Source organism: Notamacropus eugenii, chromosome 5 (genome assembly GCF_028372415.1).
Source record: "Notamacropus eugenii isolate mMacEug1 chromosome 5, mMacEug1.pri_v2, whole genome shotgun sequence".
NCBI lineage: Eukaryota > Metazoa > Chordata > Mammalia > Diprotodontia > Macropodidae > Notamacropus > Notamacropus eugenii.
Window position 1 is genome coordinate 7,888,293 of NC_092876.1, and position 15,129 is coordinate 7,903,421.

At 36.8% G+C, this 15,129-nt stretch overlaps 1 protein-coding gene across 1 annotated transcript in view; it reads right to left on the reverse strand.

Moving 5' to 3' along the window:
- Positions 1–15,129, reverse strand: part of LOC140508273 (uncharacterized) — an 88,600-nt gene that overhangs the window by 29,445 nt on the left and 44,026 nt on the right. The window contains 1 exon segment of the mRNA XM_072616076.1: positions 12,018–12,031. Coding sequence (XP_072472177.1) covers positions 12,018–12,031 — 14 coding nt within the window.

Sequence of the window (15,129 nt, forward strand, 5' to 3'; positions counted from 1 at the left end):
TGTCACTCCAAAATCTGATTCAAGGCATTATTATGAAGTTGTTTGGAGGGGAATGTTGAGAAAGTTCATTTGCTTTGCCTTCAATATGCCATCTTTGTTTATTCTCTTTTTTGAAAGGATTGCAAAACTTGTAGAAGGGGTCCCCATAGAAGAGGCTCCTCCAGGAACAAAGTGCTCTGCGCATTCCTGCCCACTAATGTCATAGCTCATAATCCTTCTCTGATGGGTCTACCTTTAGTGGTCGGACAAATGATATACTTAGTTTAAAGTAAAGGCATTAAATGAAATGGTGAAGAAAGCAAAGAAGAAATAAATTTGCCCCCAAACCTAGTACTTGCTCTCCCACAAATATATACACTCCCAGTGAGAAGGGTAGATAGGTAAAGGTTTCACATGCAGCTGCAAGGCCACTGAGGTGTTTGAGCAATGCAGTTGCTGGGCTGTGGCCTGGCCTGATCCCCATTCATCTCTGCTTTTCTGGGCCCTTCCATGGCACTATTTTCATACTGCCTTCTGGACCCTACTCCCTTCTACCTATCTAATAGCTTCTGAGGAGACAGGTGGATCTTATTCCTCTTGACAGCTCCATGGCATATGTGGTCTCTGCCACTCGTGACTCTGTTAGGTAGAACTCTTCTGGTTGAATTAATATTGCAAGGCATGACATTGCTGGGCTCAGGGCTAGAGGGTTCCTTTCTCCATCCAGCTCCTAGATTCAGTTTAAGTCAGAGAATCTTAGAGGTAAAGCTGCATGGGAATTTAAAGGTAATTAAGTCTAACCCCCTCATTTTTACAAAAGAGGAAACTTTGACACAGAGAGATTAAAGTGATTTTTCCAGTTAGGCAGGATTTGATACATGCCTTCCAGGCTCCAAGTACAGGGTCCTATCCATGGTACCATGTTGCTTTCTTCACCATGGTGCTCTTTATTCTTCATGAGCATACTGGGTTCTATCTCCTCTTTTAGCTTAAGTCTTAAAAACAGCTCTTTTTGGCAAAGGCCCTTGCCTCAGCTACAGGATCAGAAGGATGGGGAGTAAGGAGAAGACTGTTCTTAACATTCTTTTTCTTTTACCAAGTGGCCTGTTCCTTTCCAGAGGCTTGGTTAGAAGGCTTGGTTCTATCCCCAGCAGAAGATTCATTAACCCAGGAACCAAGCTTATTAAGAAATACATCCAATTAGCCATACTGTCCAGGGTTAATTTCTTTTTTGTACTGAACTTTCTGATCAATGGGTTCAGGTATCTAGGAAACATGTTTTCCTTGTTTCTCTAGCTTTTGATCATTCTTTAAGGGGAGGCACTGTTGCCAGGGATACATGGAGCCAGGTTGATTGTGCTACATGTTGTGTTAGATCATTGGCAAGACACTGGCTGACTTACATGGAGTAAGCAAGGTGAATATCCTTTATTTGATGAGTGGACTCTAACACAAGCCATGTGACCCAGTCAGCAGAAAAATCAAAGGGAAGCAAAATAACCCCCAATAGCCAATTCCAAAGAGACAACTTCAGGCATGTTTGAATGGAATTCTGACCACTCCCAACTCCTCTACCTACCTCAACCATCATTTCTGGTAGCTAGAGGTTTCTTAGAAGTCTAATGACCAACTGCCCTCACACTGCTTTCCTTTATACAACGAAACACTCTGTGCTAGCCCTCAAACTTTGGTAATATGTAGATTTGGTCTGTTATAGCTTCTGAATCCTCTCCCTTCTGTCCAAAGATGATCTAAAGACTTCCTAGTCCTTAGTGAGACAGCATGGCATGATAGTAGACAGCTATAGCTGGAGTTAAGAAGACCTACTTTCAAATCCTATCTCTCTATTTCCTACTTTTGTGGCTCTGGGCAAAACACTTAACCTCTCAGTGCCCTCAGGCAATTTTCTTAAGCTTACAAATTAAAGACAAGGTGCCCATCTGTACTGGTTCAGGAATCCCTCCCAGTGATGAAATCACAGTTTTGGAGAAAAGCAAAATAAACCTTGTAAAAATCCATGACTTTTGTGTGTTTCACACCCACATTAACCTTTCCTCCATTGCTATCCATGCTCCTCCATTCCTTCCCATTTTGTAGCTACCTATAGTAAGTCCTATTCATTCATTCCAGGTGCACCATGATGACTGAACCCTTCTGTGACTGTGAGGGTAGCCCAGAAAGCCCAGCACTTGAGGAGCTCAAGCACTGGAAGCCATTATCAGCTCAAGGACAGACTAAGAGAGGTTGAGGATGTTGGAAAAGGAAGGACGATCTTTATCCAGGAATCAGGGGGATAGAACTGCCTAGAGTAGCCAGTTATTCCACAGTCCTGTTTTAGAAACCTTGGGTTATATCTTTAATGCTGGTTTTAGTCATGCTGATGGTCCAATCATTTCCATTTACCTTTATTTCCTTCCTGAATTTTCTCACATGCATCATCTTATCTTTCCTTCCCAACAACTGACTGAAATAGTCAAATTCTACATTATCTTCAACCGTCCACCCTAAGCCCAGGCCTTTTTTACATAGCAGAGATCTGACCCTCAACATCATCTATTTATTTCAAATGACAGAGTGGAAAGGGGGAGATTAGAACTCAGTTCTTCTGACTCAGTTGGTGCTCGGATTTCCTGCAAGCTCCAAGAAGAGGATTTCAATTTTTTAAAAGATTTATGCTAGGCTCTGGCAGATACAAAGGTACAGAAAATATGGTTCCTTCCCTTACAGAGGTTACATGCTAGTAGATGAGTGTAGTATGGACACAAACTTGAATCAAACTTAAGACTCATAGATCATAGAAAAGTATGGGAATTTATTTTGCTTGACTATTCATATCTGTTACCAGGGTTTGGTTTGGTTTCTCTCTTAATATTCACATGAAGGGAGAGATGGGAGAGAGAGGAAAAAATGCTTGCTAGTTTAAAAAAAAAGGCTGTCAAATCTTCAGGAATGACAGAGACCATCAAGCCAGGCAAAATAAAAATCCCTTCCCACAGGGACATTGCAATTAGGGATTGTTTTAGCTTAATCTTTCTGTCCCCGGCACCTAGCATTATGCTTTGAACATAACAGACAGGTGGCATTTCAAATTTATTTGCTTGAATTGAATTATGTTGTATTTGTAAAAGTAATAAATAGAATTTCTGATTAGCATTACTGAAAACCATTGAAAAAAAAACATTTTAGCTGGAATTTAAGGTAGGAAAAAGACTATTACTATATATCCTGATAGAAATCTAGAGATAATCTGAACTTCTACCCATTGATGAGAAAGCAGTAAGCCTTGCCCCTCTGGGGCCAGTATTATTGGCCTCTAGTTTGCTAGAGGATGCTTTGTATGTTAGAAAATAATTTACTAATTCACTACATAGAGTTTGTGCATGGGTAATCATTACCCAAGTTAAATATTTACCTCTTCCCTTTTTTGGAGGGAGGGGAGGAAGAGCCTTAAATTAGAAGAGATGTTTTTAGAAGCCAGATTACTCCCTCATTTTTAGTTGTAACTAGAAAAGATGAGGGCAAAAGCTTGTTGGCGTAATGTGATGGAAGAGTCCAATGTGTGCCTGCATGTTTGTGGGTGCACATGTTTTACTAGGCCAAACCCCTCAGTTGCAGAGTAGCCAAAACCCTACCTTGCATTGTATACCTGTTTGTGTTTAAAAGATATGCTTTTGTTACTGGAAGGAATTGGGGTTATTTAAAGGACTAGGCAATTTCCCAGAGGCAACTCAGCTTAGTTCTCTTTCTCCTATTTTATTCTGGGCTAGATTGCTTTTTGGGAAATTATATGGGACTGTTAATGACCCTCCAGTCTTCTCCCTTCTTGTTTACAGTAATATAGTTACAGTGATGCTCCAAAGTATGCCCTAGTCTGTGAGAAACTAAGGATGAGTGCAGGTCATGCAAATGGCTGTGGAGCACTCCCTTGTGGTCCATGAGTATTTCTAGTATGATACCAATAAGGGATCTTATCAAGAATTATACAGGGGAAAAGTAGATGGGCTCTCACTGCTCTCCGATCAGGTTGGTGATCACTCATCTCATACCGCCCAGGCTCACCATGTCACTTCCTGGCCATCTCCAGGCCATGTCTCGTGCTTTCTAGCCTCTATCTTAGACTAGAATGTGGGTTTCCATCCCTATGATCCTGTACTATGAATAGCAATCACATCAACACTACTATTCCTGGAAAGGACATGTACCCTTCAGCACCAATCACAATTCCCTTTGACTTCCTTGTCCAGGACAGTCCTTCCTGGCTACCACTCCCCTATGGGTGTAAGCAGAGACTAATTCTCAATTCTGCTTGTATTTATTCAAATTATCAAGGAAAAGCATGAACATAAAAGGATATGCGCCAGTCAAATGATAACATGAGCAAGAGATAACAGGACCACCCATGAGCCCCACTGATATCCTAAAATGTCTGGCAATTTAGAGGAAGATCTCCAGCACATTGGGTGAGACCCCTATTGACAGCAAGAGATGGGGAGGAGTCGTGCAAGATGACAAGGGACATGTATAAACTGTGATGTGCAGTTTTAGGAAAGACTCCTTCATTAATACATATATAGTTGTCAATAAATGCTTGTTGACTTAGTTAACAAGATCACAGATCCAAATCTTTGGGTCTCAGGATCCTCATCTCCAAAAGGATCGGGTTGGGCTAGATGTCCACTAAAGTCTTTGATCCTGTGATTCCAACAATAGTTACTTGTTCCCATGTTTAATATTGTTTCAAATGAAACATCTGATTCAAACTTTTAAAATGAGTCTGAGAAATCCACTTTAATACATAATTTTATTTCTAAATTAACAATCAATTATATTAATGGTTATTTAATAATTATGAGATCAATAGTTTCTAAAAGTATTTAACAAGACCTAAGTTAATGATTATATAATTACTATTAGATCAATGGTGAAGAATGACATGTTATTAAATAATTATATTATTATTAAATACATGAAACAAATATATTATTAAATACTTATAACAATAATAAATAACCTTTTAAAGGTTCTATAGGAAGTGACTTCTTTTTTCTTCTATCCACATCGCTCCAATGACTCTTACAAATATGGCGGAATTATTTCCATTCTCATCTTAGAGGTTAAATTAGAAAAACTTTTGAGAACTGGTACTTGGGAGCAAAACGCATTTGCTTCTAGATCTCTCTCTGTAGACAAGGAAGAAGGCTTTTGTGATGAATTAGAAAGGAAAGGGAGACTGCATTGATGAATGATTCGATACAGCTAAAACACCAGCAAGTTTGTTTTGTTGCTTCAAGTGTTTTCTGCTCTGAAGCTTTACTTATTTATTTAAACGATCAGACTATGGTAAGGAAATGATGCAGGACTGCCTCTCCAATGTCATATATTACTACAGCACAACAGGAGCAAAGTATGACCATGATCGTTGAAATTTAACCATAACACTGAAAACACTGAACATTCAGGACTTTGGTGAAGGAAATATTGTGTTTATTGATTCACTTTGTTGGGGAATTTCCTATTGGCCAGATTTTTCTCTTCTATCTCACATGAAAGCTCTTATAAATTAGTTCTTTCAGATTGTAGAGTATTTGACAAGTTTTCTTACTGGAAATATGAACACACACAAAGTAAGCACATAGATTTGTAAAAGTCTATGATATTAACACATTTTATATTTTATTCTTCTCTCTCTCTCTTCCCCCCCCCCCTCTCTCTCTCTCTCTCTCTCTCTCTCTCTCTCTCTCTCTCTCTCTCTCTCTCTCTCTCTCTCTCTCTCTCTCTCTCTCTCTCTCTCTTCCCCCTCCCTTTTTCATTCTTTTCTGTAGAAGTAACTGTAGATTTGTAGATGGAAAAGTCTATTCCTTTCTGTTTCATCTGCCTTCATTCCAAGCACCAACATTTCTCTGGCAGGTGAAAATCATTTCCTAATTCCTCTGTCATGGATTATGTATTCACCAGATTCATTTTGGATTCTTCATATTAATGTGAATTTAATGAGCAATTCTTGAATAATGACTTTTTGTTAATTATCACATAATCACAGTTTTTTTTAAAAAGATACAATCTCCATTTTGGTCCATTTGATCAGGATCATTAAATAAAGCTATAAAATATTTAATTCTGCATGTTGCTTGAAAACCTTAGTATTGATATGACAACCCTGGCATAATAAATTAGATTATCACCTTCTTTCCATTTACATGGAGAAGCTGTTTGTTGAGATTCTCACAAGGCAAGTACCTGATACACATGCCACACATGTGCCAGGTAGTGTGATATCATGGAAAAAATGCTGAACATTGAACCAGAACATATGTGGGATTAGGTTTCACCACTTGTACAATGGATTCATTATCCTCTTGCAATCTAGATTCTTGTCCCTGCACTACAATTATTTTAAATTTATTTAATTTTAATTTTCAAATTTTTAAAATTCACTTTTACAAGATTTTGAGTTTCAAATCTTTCTCCCTTCCCTCCCCCTCCCCAAGATGGCATGTGATCTGATATAAGCTATACATGTATACTACACACATTTCCACGTTAGTCATGTTGCCCTGAACTATAATTAAAACCTCTTTTGCAGATCACTAAGGGTCAAATAAATCTAATATCATTTTCTCAGCATGATCCTCTTTGATTTCTTGATAGCATTTGACAGTAGTGAGACTCCCTCCATTATGAATCTCTCCTTTTTGGACTTGCATGATCATCACAGCTCTTTGCCTGCCCCTTCTCTGTCTATTCATTGTATTGCTTCTTTCCACATACAAGCATTTACTAAGGTTAATTCCACCAGCCTCTACACTCCTGTTTTCTGGAAGACATTATATCTTCAAATCTCTTCTCTATTCTGATACTGCCAACACATGTATCATTACTTCTGACCATTATATTAAACACCAGGCTTTCATTTTCAACTACTCATTGGATATTATCACATAGCCATTCCACCATCAGTTCCAACTCAATATTAATGAAAATGAACTCAACATCTTTCTTACAAAATCAACTGTATTCTTAACTGTGAGTGACACAATTATTCCTATATTCCTTAGACATAAAGTCTAGGACTTAACCAATTGACAGTGACATCTACACTGGGAGAATATGACCCTATCAACACAGTTATAGAAAGCAAGGATCAACAGGAAAAGCTTGTGTCCTCCCAGGAGGGACTCCCTAATGCTAGAGGACTATCTCAAAACACTGACTCTGGTTCTGGTACTTGTGCCCAGTAGAACACATCTAACTCTTCTGTGGAGCAACCCTTACTGGAAATTAGACATTGTTCCCCAGAAAAACACCCCCAGTTCCATGTATAATATGCTTTATAGTCTCACATTGCCAGTTGCTTTTCTCTGAAAGTTTTGAGTTTTTCAATGTCTTCAGTGTCCACCAAGAACTGCAAATAATACTCCAGAAGTGAAATGGCCAGAATAGAGTGAAACAGGGATATTTTCTACCTCATTCTAGACTCTTGGCTTCTATTACTGTAGTCAAGGATGATGTTAGCTTTCTATATTGGCAATATCACATTACTGACACCAGGAGCTTAGAGGCTACTAAAACTCCTAGGTATCGTTTAAAAATAATTTGTCACCCTTTGGTTCTGCACAAATAGATATAGACAGATAATAGGTAGATTGTTGTTCAATTGTCTGACTCGTCATGACCCCATTTGGGGTTTTCTTGGCAAAGATACTAGAGTGGTTTGCTATTTCCTTCTCCAGCTCCTTTTATAGATAAGGAGCTGAGGCAAACAAGCTTAAGAGACTTAGGTCTTAGGCCAGATTTGAACTCAGTCTTCCTAACTCCAGGCCCCATTCTCTGTCCACTGAGCCACCTAGCTGCCCAGATAAATGAGCAAATATTAAGTACTTACTGTGTGCAATGCATCATACTAGATACTGAAGATACAACTATAAGTAAATAAGACAAGTGTATCCAGAAGGGGATTACACTGCAATGGGGGAGAACAATATATAAAAGGAGCTGCAGGAGGTGGGGTAGAGGCAAAGCAGCTAGTAAATAAGTGGGAAAGTCTAGAGAGAGAGTTGAGACAGGAGTGAAGTGGACATGAAATGATGATCTAGATTAGTATCTCATCAGTTGGGAGAATGAACCTCAAAGTGAATGTTTTTCCAGGGTGACAAGTATAACAGTCATTTCAATCCCATTCTGAGATTCATAAAAGTAACAATTAAGGAAAATTATCTAACATGGTGATCACATCAGACAATGTCCACAGAATTTTCCTAGGAGTCCTCCTTCTGTAAGGGAAGAGGAATGTTTCATTTTCTGTTCTCTATAACTTTCATCCCCATCCCATTATTCAGGGTCTGAATCCTTTAGGAAATCCATTCACTCATTCAAGTTAATAAAATATTGCTGTAGTCATGAAGCTTGTTTTGCTCTGTATTGGTTTCTACAAATTTTCCCATTTTCCCTGCCTTCCTCATATTGATAATTTCTTTTTGTACCATAATATTTCATTGCTGTAATGTAATATAGTTTTTCAGTCCTTCACCAACCATGGTTCCAACTTTGTAACCAGTCTTTTGCTACCACAAAGAGTGCTTCAATAAATAGTTGAATAGAATATTCCCAAAGTCTTGCAGACTTAAGCTTTAACAGCTTAAAACCACACTAAGACTCTTGGAACACTCTGTATGTTGGGAGATTGTTTCCATCTTTGACTTCCTTGGACTATATGCCCAATAGCAAGATTTGTGGGTCAAAGGATAGTTTCGTCATTTATCTTGCAGAATTCCAACTTGATATCCAGAATATTTGGGCCACTTCACAGCTCCACCAATAAGGTATTAGTGTATCTGCCTTCTTATAGACCTTCTCACATTGGTTCTTCCCATCTTTCACATCTTTACCAGTGTGTAGAATGTGAGGTTCAATTTCTAGTTGTTAGTAGTTTCGGACATTTTGGGTAATAATTTATAGTTTATGATTGTTCTTTGGGAACTCTTTATTCATTTTCTTTGACCACTTATCTAACTGAAAACAGCTCTTAGTGTTTACATATTCTCAATAATTATCTGTGTGTTTGGGTCATCACAAATGACATTCTCTGTAGCTCTCAAACATTCTTACACAAACTGATTTACAGCCATGTCTCCCACATCCTATACCTGTGCACATGAATATTTTTTGTTTAAGTATGGAACTTTGCAAATATCCAAGTGAAGTGATAGCTTCAAATCTGGCCCATAATAATCTATCAAAATCTTTTTTCAATCCTGATCCCATTAAGTAATGCATTAGCTTATCATCCTACATTTACATTGGCCATAAATTGTTAATTTATACAACATTTATGTTTTCATCTTAATCACTGGCTTATTATTTGAAAGAGAACAAGGTCAAGGTTGGATGTCTGTCAGTCAAACAGAGACTTTAATTCTGGTTCTTTAGGTCTGGTCCTCCAATTAACTGGAAATGCACCTAATTGCATGATCATCTCCTGACACTGTGTCATCTTGTATACAAAGGTGACCTGAGGGACATTAAATTCAAGTACAGTATGTATAACATATTCACTTGATATATCAGTCTTGTGGACTAGTGGAAAAGAGAATAAATTTCCTCAGTATTGCTCCCAAAGGTCAGAACCAAGAACATTTATAATATAGAATATACAAATATATATGTAACATACATATAGAATATATAAGCACTAAGAGCTATTTTCAGTTACGAGGAATCAAATTTCAGCTCACTGTGAGGAAGAACTTAATATGAACTAAAGATTTTCAATAATGGGATAGACTGTCTAATGGTTTTTGTAGATTTTCCACCACTGGTAGTTTCCAAATACAGTTTGGTTGGCCCCTTCTACAATAATATTACCGAACAAAGTTCCTGTATTGGTTGGGATATTGGGCTAAATGACCTCTAGGATTCACTCCAGTGCTAAGATTCTCCGGTTCTTGAAAATTCAACTACCTATGCTCACGAGTGTTTTTCATAGGAATGGGCATTGTATTTTGTTAAAGGCTTTTTCTGCACCTATTGAAATAATCTTTGTTTTCTTTTCTTTTCTTTTCTTTCTCATGATGTCTCTTATTCGTTGTAAATCTTCTATGCAACATGACTATGTGAAAATGTGTTTAATAGGAATGTATGTGTAGAGCCCATATCAGATCGCATGCTGTCTTGGGAAAGGAGCAGGGAGAAAATTTAAAACTTACAGAAGTGAATGTTGAAAACTAAAAATAATTTAATAAATTGGGGGAAAAAAGAAATAATCATGTGGTTTCTGTTGGTTTTGTTATTGATATGACCAATTATGATTTTAGTTTTCCTAATATTGAACCATCCCTGCATTCCTGGTATAAATCCGACCTTGTCATGGTGTATGATCCTTGTGATATATTGTGGCAAGCTCCTTGCTAGTATTTTGTTTACATTTTTGGGGCATCAATATTCATTAGGGAAAGTGGTCTATGATTTTCTTTGTTTTGGCTCTTCCTTAGTTATCAGCACCATATTCATGTCACAAAAGGATTTAGATGCACTCCTTCTTCACCTGTTTTTCCAAATAGTTTATATGGTATGGGATTAATTATCCTTTAAATTTTATTTAATTTGTATTATTTTATTTAATTTATTAATAAATTAATTTTATAATTATATATAATTTAAAATTAATAAATTAATTTTATTAAATTGAATTTTTAATAAATTTTATTCAATTTATTCTTTAAATGTTTGGTAGATTTCATTTGTGAATTCATCTGGTCCTGGGAATTTTTCTTAGGAAATTCCTTGATAGCTTGTTAAATTTCTTTTCCTAAGATTAAGTTATTGAAGTTTTTTATTTCTTCCTGATATTCATCCGTTTCATTCAGATTGTCAAATTTATTGGCATATAATTGGGTAAAACTTCTCCTAACAGTTGTCTTAATTTCTTCTTCACTGGTGATGAATTCACCCCTTTCATTTCTGGTATTAGTAATTTGATTTTCTTCTCTTCTTTTTTAAATCACATTAACCAATGATTTGTCTATTTTATTGGCTTTTTCTTAAAAACAGCATCTAGTTTTATTTATTGATTCAATAATTTTCTTATTTTTAATTTTATTAATCTCTCCTTTGGTTTTTAGGATTTCCAATTTGGCAATTAAGTGGGGATTTTAATTTTTTTCTAGTTTTTTTAGTTGCATACCGAATTGATTGATATACGATTTCTCTATTTTGTTGATGTAAGGAATTAGACATATAAAATTTCCTCTAAGTACTGCTTTGGCTGCATCACATAAATTTTCCTAAGTTGTCTCATTGTCATTTTCTTTAATGAAATTATTGATTGTTTCTATGATTTGTTTTTTGGCTCAATTATTTGTTAGGCTTAGATTATTTAATTTCCAATTAATTTTTAATCTCTCTTTCCATTGTCCATTATTGAATATGATTTTTGTTGCATTATGATCTGAGAAGAATGCATTTGCTATTTCTGCTTTTCTGCATTATGTCCTAATACATGGTCAATTTTTGTTTAGATACCACATACTACTGAGAAAAGAGGTATATTCCTTCCTATTCAATTTTCTCCAGAGATCTATTATATCTAACTTTTCCAGAATTTTATTTACATCCTTAGTTTCTTTCTTCTTTATTTTTTGTTTAGATTTATCTAGTTCTGAGAGGGGAAAGTTGAGGTCCTGACTAGAATAGTTTCATTATCTATTTCTTCCTGTAACTCATTCTGTAATTCTCCTTCAAAAATTTATATGCTATACCATTTGGTGCATATATATTTAGTATTGTCAAGACATTTGGAGATACTGTTTCCCAGAGATAAGTCCCAGCAAGCAGACTGTGCCCTGATCTTGGTATAACAACAGTCCTTTATGCTCTGGATGATCTCACCCTCTGGGAAAGTGTATTGCTTTGACAGCACCAAGTATTAGCTCCCCCTATTTCCCAGGGATCTAAGAACCAACTTACTGCAGCCTAAAGCTGCACCCATCAAAATTTCCTGGCATGCTAACAATTCCTAAATTTCTGTTCTTGGGTAACAGAACCAAATACTACACTCCTGTTCCCTCCACACTAATTCTTGTTCTTTATCCCACTGAATAATCAATCACACAGTTCAACAACTCTTAAGACTTAAGACAATCAACTTAAGAACTTTTCCCATAGGACCCAGGAACACCTGCATTGTCCATTTAGGAGCTTTCCATGGGAACTGCTAAGAATGATTGTTGTGATCCAGCTCACTTGTGGGGTTTTTTTAATATATACAAGACCTGCCTTTGTCCCAGCATTCTAAGCCCTCCTTCTCAGGAAAGGAGGCTTCCACTTGCAAGCGTTTCTCTCATTTTGAAATGAAACTTCTGTTTGATTCCTGACTCTCCTGCCTCTGTACTACTTTGTGTCACTCTGGTCACTCACAGGTTAGAGGCCAGTTCTAGTCTGGTTGACAGTATTGATATGACTTCATTTTCTATGGTACCTTTTAGCAAGATATAGTTTTTTTCCTTATGTCTTTTAATTAGATTTATTTTCACTTTTGCTTTTTCTGAGATCATGATTACTATGCTTTCTTTACTTCAGCTGAAGCATAATAAATTCTTCTCCAGCCCCTTACCTTTACACTGTATATATCTCTCTACTTCAAAAGTATTTCTTGTAAACAACATATTGTAGGATTCTGATTTTTAATCCACTCTTGGAATCTTGGAGGCAGTTGGGTAAGGAAGGTGACCAGGGGGAGGTAAAAAGTCGGTAGTTAGCTGCATAATCAGGGACATGGTGGGGGTGCTTTTGTGGGTCGCTGTCTAATCTATCACCTGGAGGAAATGGTATTTTTATGGAAATAAAGCACAGTGGTAAAAGGCCATGAAGGGGGCAAAATCTACAGAGCAATGGAAGGAACTTCTTAGAGGACAGTGCCCACAATGGGTACCTCAGAAGTTTTGATTCCAAGAGGAGTATAGAAAACAGAGTGGTACTAGAAAAGTATAAAGACCATGAATCAAAGAATGATGGACTAGGGTAAACAGAAAAGGAGAATGAATAGGGAAGAGGGTCAGGGAGACCTCCCTGGAAAGGGGTGCCAGAAAAATTAAAATGTAAAGATATGTAAAATGTATAAAGGCAAAGTGGAAAAGGAGAATAGAAATTCTACTTGACTACTTAACTGAGGAGAAAAGCAGGGGAAGAGTTACATAATCAAATAAAGCAGGAAAGCAAAAAGGACTAATTAAGGCTCTAAAAAGAGATGAGAAACCAATAGGAGGGATTGTGATGGGATGAAGGGAAGAGAATTGGTAGGAATAGGGTGACTTCTCTATGTGCACAAGTAATTCCAGCCCATTCCATCTGCCCCAGAAGATTAACCAGCAGAATGTTCATCTCCACTCTGTCACGTATTTTCATTTTCTCCCTTTCCAGTTCCTGTGTTTATAACAAAAAAGAAAGAAACAACACAACTTCAAAGACTAGAAATAAATGAAAGAAAATAGAATGTCAACTCTCATAACCTTAAATCTGAATGGATTAAACAATACAATAAAATGAAAAAGAGGGACAGATTGGGTACAAAAACAAAAACTTATCATGTGTAACTTAGAGAAACCACATTTTTAAAAAAGCATAGATGTACACAGAAAATGGCCAAGGGGCTGGAAAAAACAAATATACTATGCATCAAATTTCCCTGTTAGTCTTTGAGTCAAACTCCTTTTCACTCTTATTCTCAGAATATATGTCATCCCTGACTCTTCATTCTCTCTCAACCTGCATATACAATCCATTTCCAAAGTTTACCTTACCTGTCAATTTTACCTTCTAAATATGTCTTATATATGCTCCCTATTTTCCTCTGACACTGGCACAACCCTGGTGAAGGCCCTAATAACCTCCCACTTGGACTGTTGTAATAGTCTGTTGGTTGGTCTGCCTGCCACAAGTCTCTTCTTGCTCCAGTTCATGCTTCATTCATCTGACAAAATGTTCTGACTAAAGCTCAAGTCATACGTTACTACCACCCCCATTTTTCAATAAATTCCAGGATCAAATAAAAAAACTACCTGTTAGGTAATAAAAAGTCTTCACAATGGACCCTCTACCTCAGAATCCACCACTTGCACTGTGATCTAGTGACATTTCTCTCCTTATTCTAATACACCAATACCTCTCCCAACTTTGGGCATTTTCTCTGGATGTTCCCCATGCATAGAATTGTCTCCCTTTTCATCTCAGCCTTCCAGCTTTCCTGAATTCCTTTAAGTCACAGCTAATATCTCAGATTCTAAAGGTAACTTTTCCTAAAGTCATCCTAACTGCCATCCCTCTGTTGATTGTTTCCTGTATGTAACTCATTTATATGTGGTTATTTGCATGTTATGTCCCCCATTTGAGTTGGAGCTCCCTGAAAGTAGGGACTACCTTACTTTGTCCTTTCTTTGTATCCCCAGAGACAAACACTGTGTTTAGCATCTGTTTTGTGTCATTTCAGCGGTGTCCTACTTTTCATGGATTTGATCTCAGGAAGATAAGTCTTTTTGACTCCAGGCCCAATGGTCTACCCATTTTGCCAGCTAGCTTCCCCTTGCCTGACACAGTAAGTGCTTAATAAAAGCTTATTAAGTGTCCAGTATGCAGTTTTCTGATTCACGATGCCCTGATGATCAATAAAGTATACATCACTCCAAAGAATGTAGTGGAGGGATCCCAGAAAGGCTGACTAAGTCAATTCCAGTTCATTACAGAACTATTAGAATTTTAGAGAACCTAGCTATGAGAGTTTTATACTGATTAGAATGGCAAAAGCAAAAACCCAGACAGGAAAATTTAACTAAAAAAAACACAACTAAAATGACCTCAAGACAAAACAGAGCTTAAGAGCTCTTGGAATTCTGAGAAATGAAGTAAATGTGTTTTTTTAAGTTAAGCTGATATTATAAATGAAAAGAAAATATTAGGGAAAGAGTTGGAAGATAAATCAGACATATGGAGGAAAGATTAGAAGATAAATCAATAGTTTAGCACAAAAAATAGCACAAAACCATACTTAGGTAAAAAGACTCTTTGAAAATTAAAATAGACTAAATAAGAGTTAATGACCTCATGAGTCAACAAAAATACTTAAAGACAAACATTTGAATAAATAGAAGAAAATATGGGATA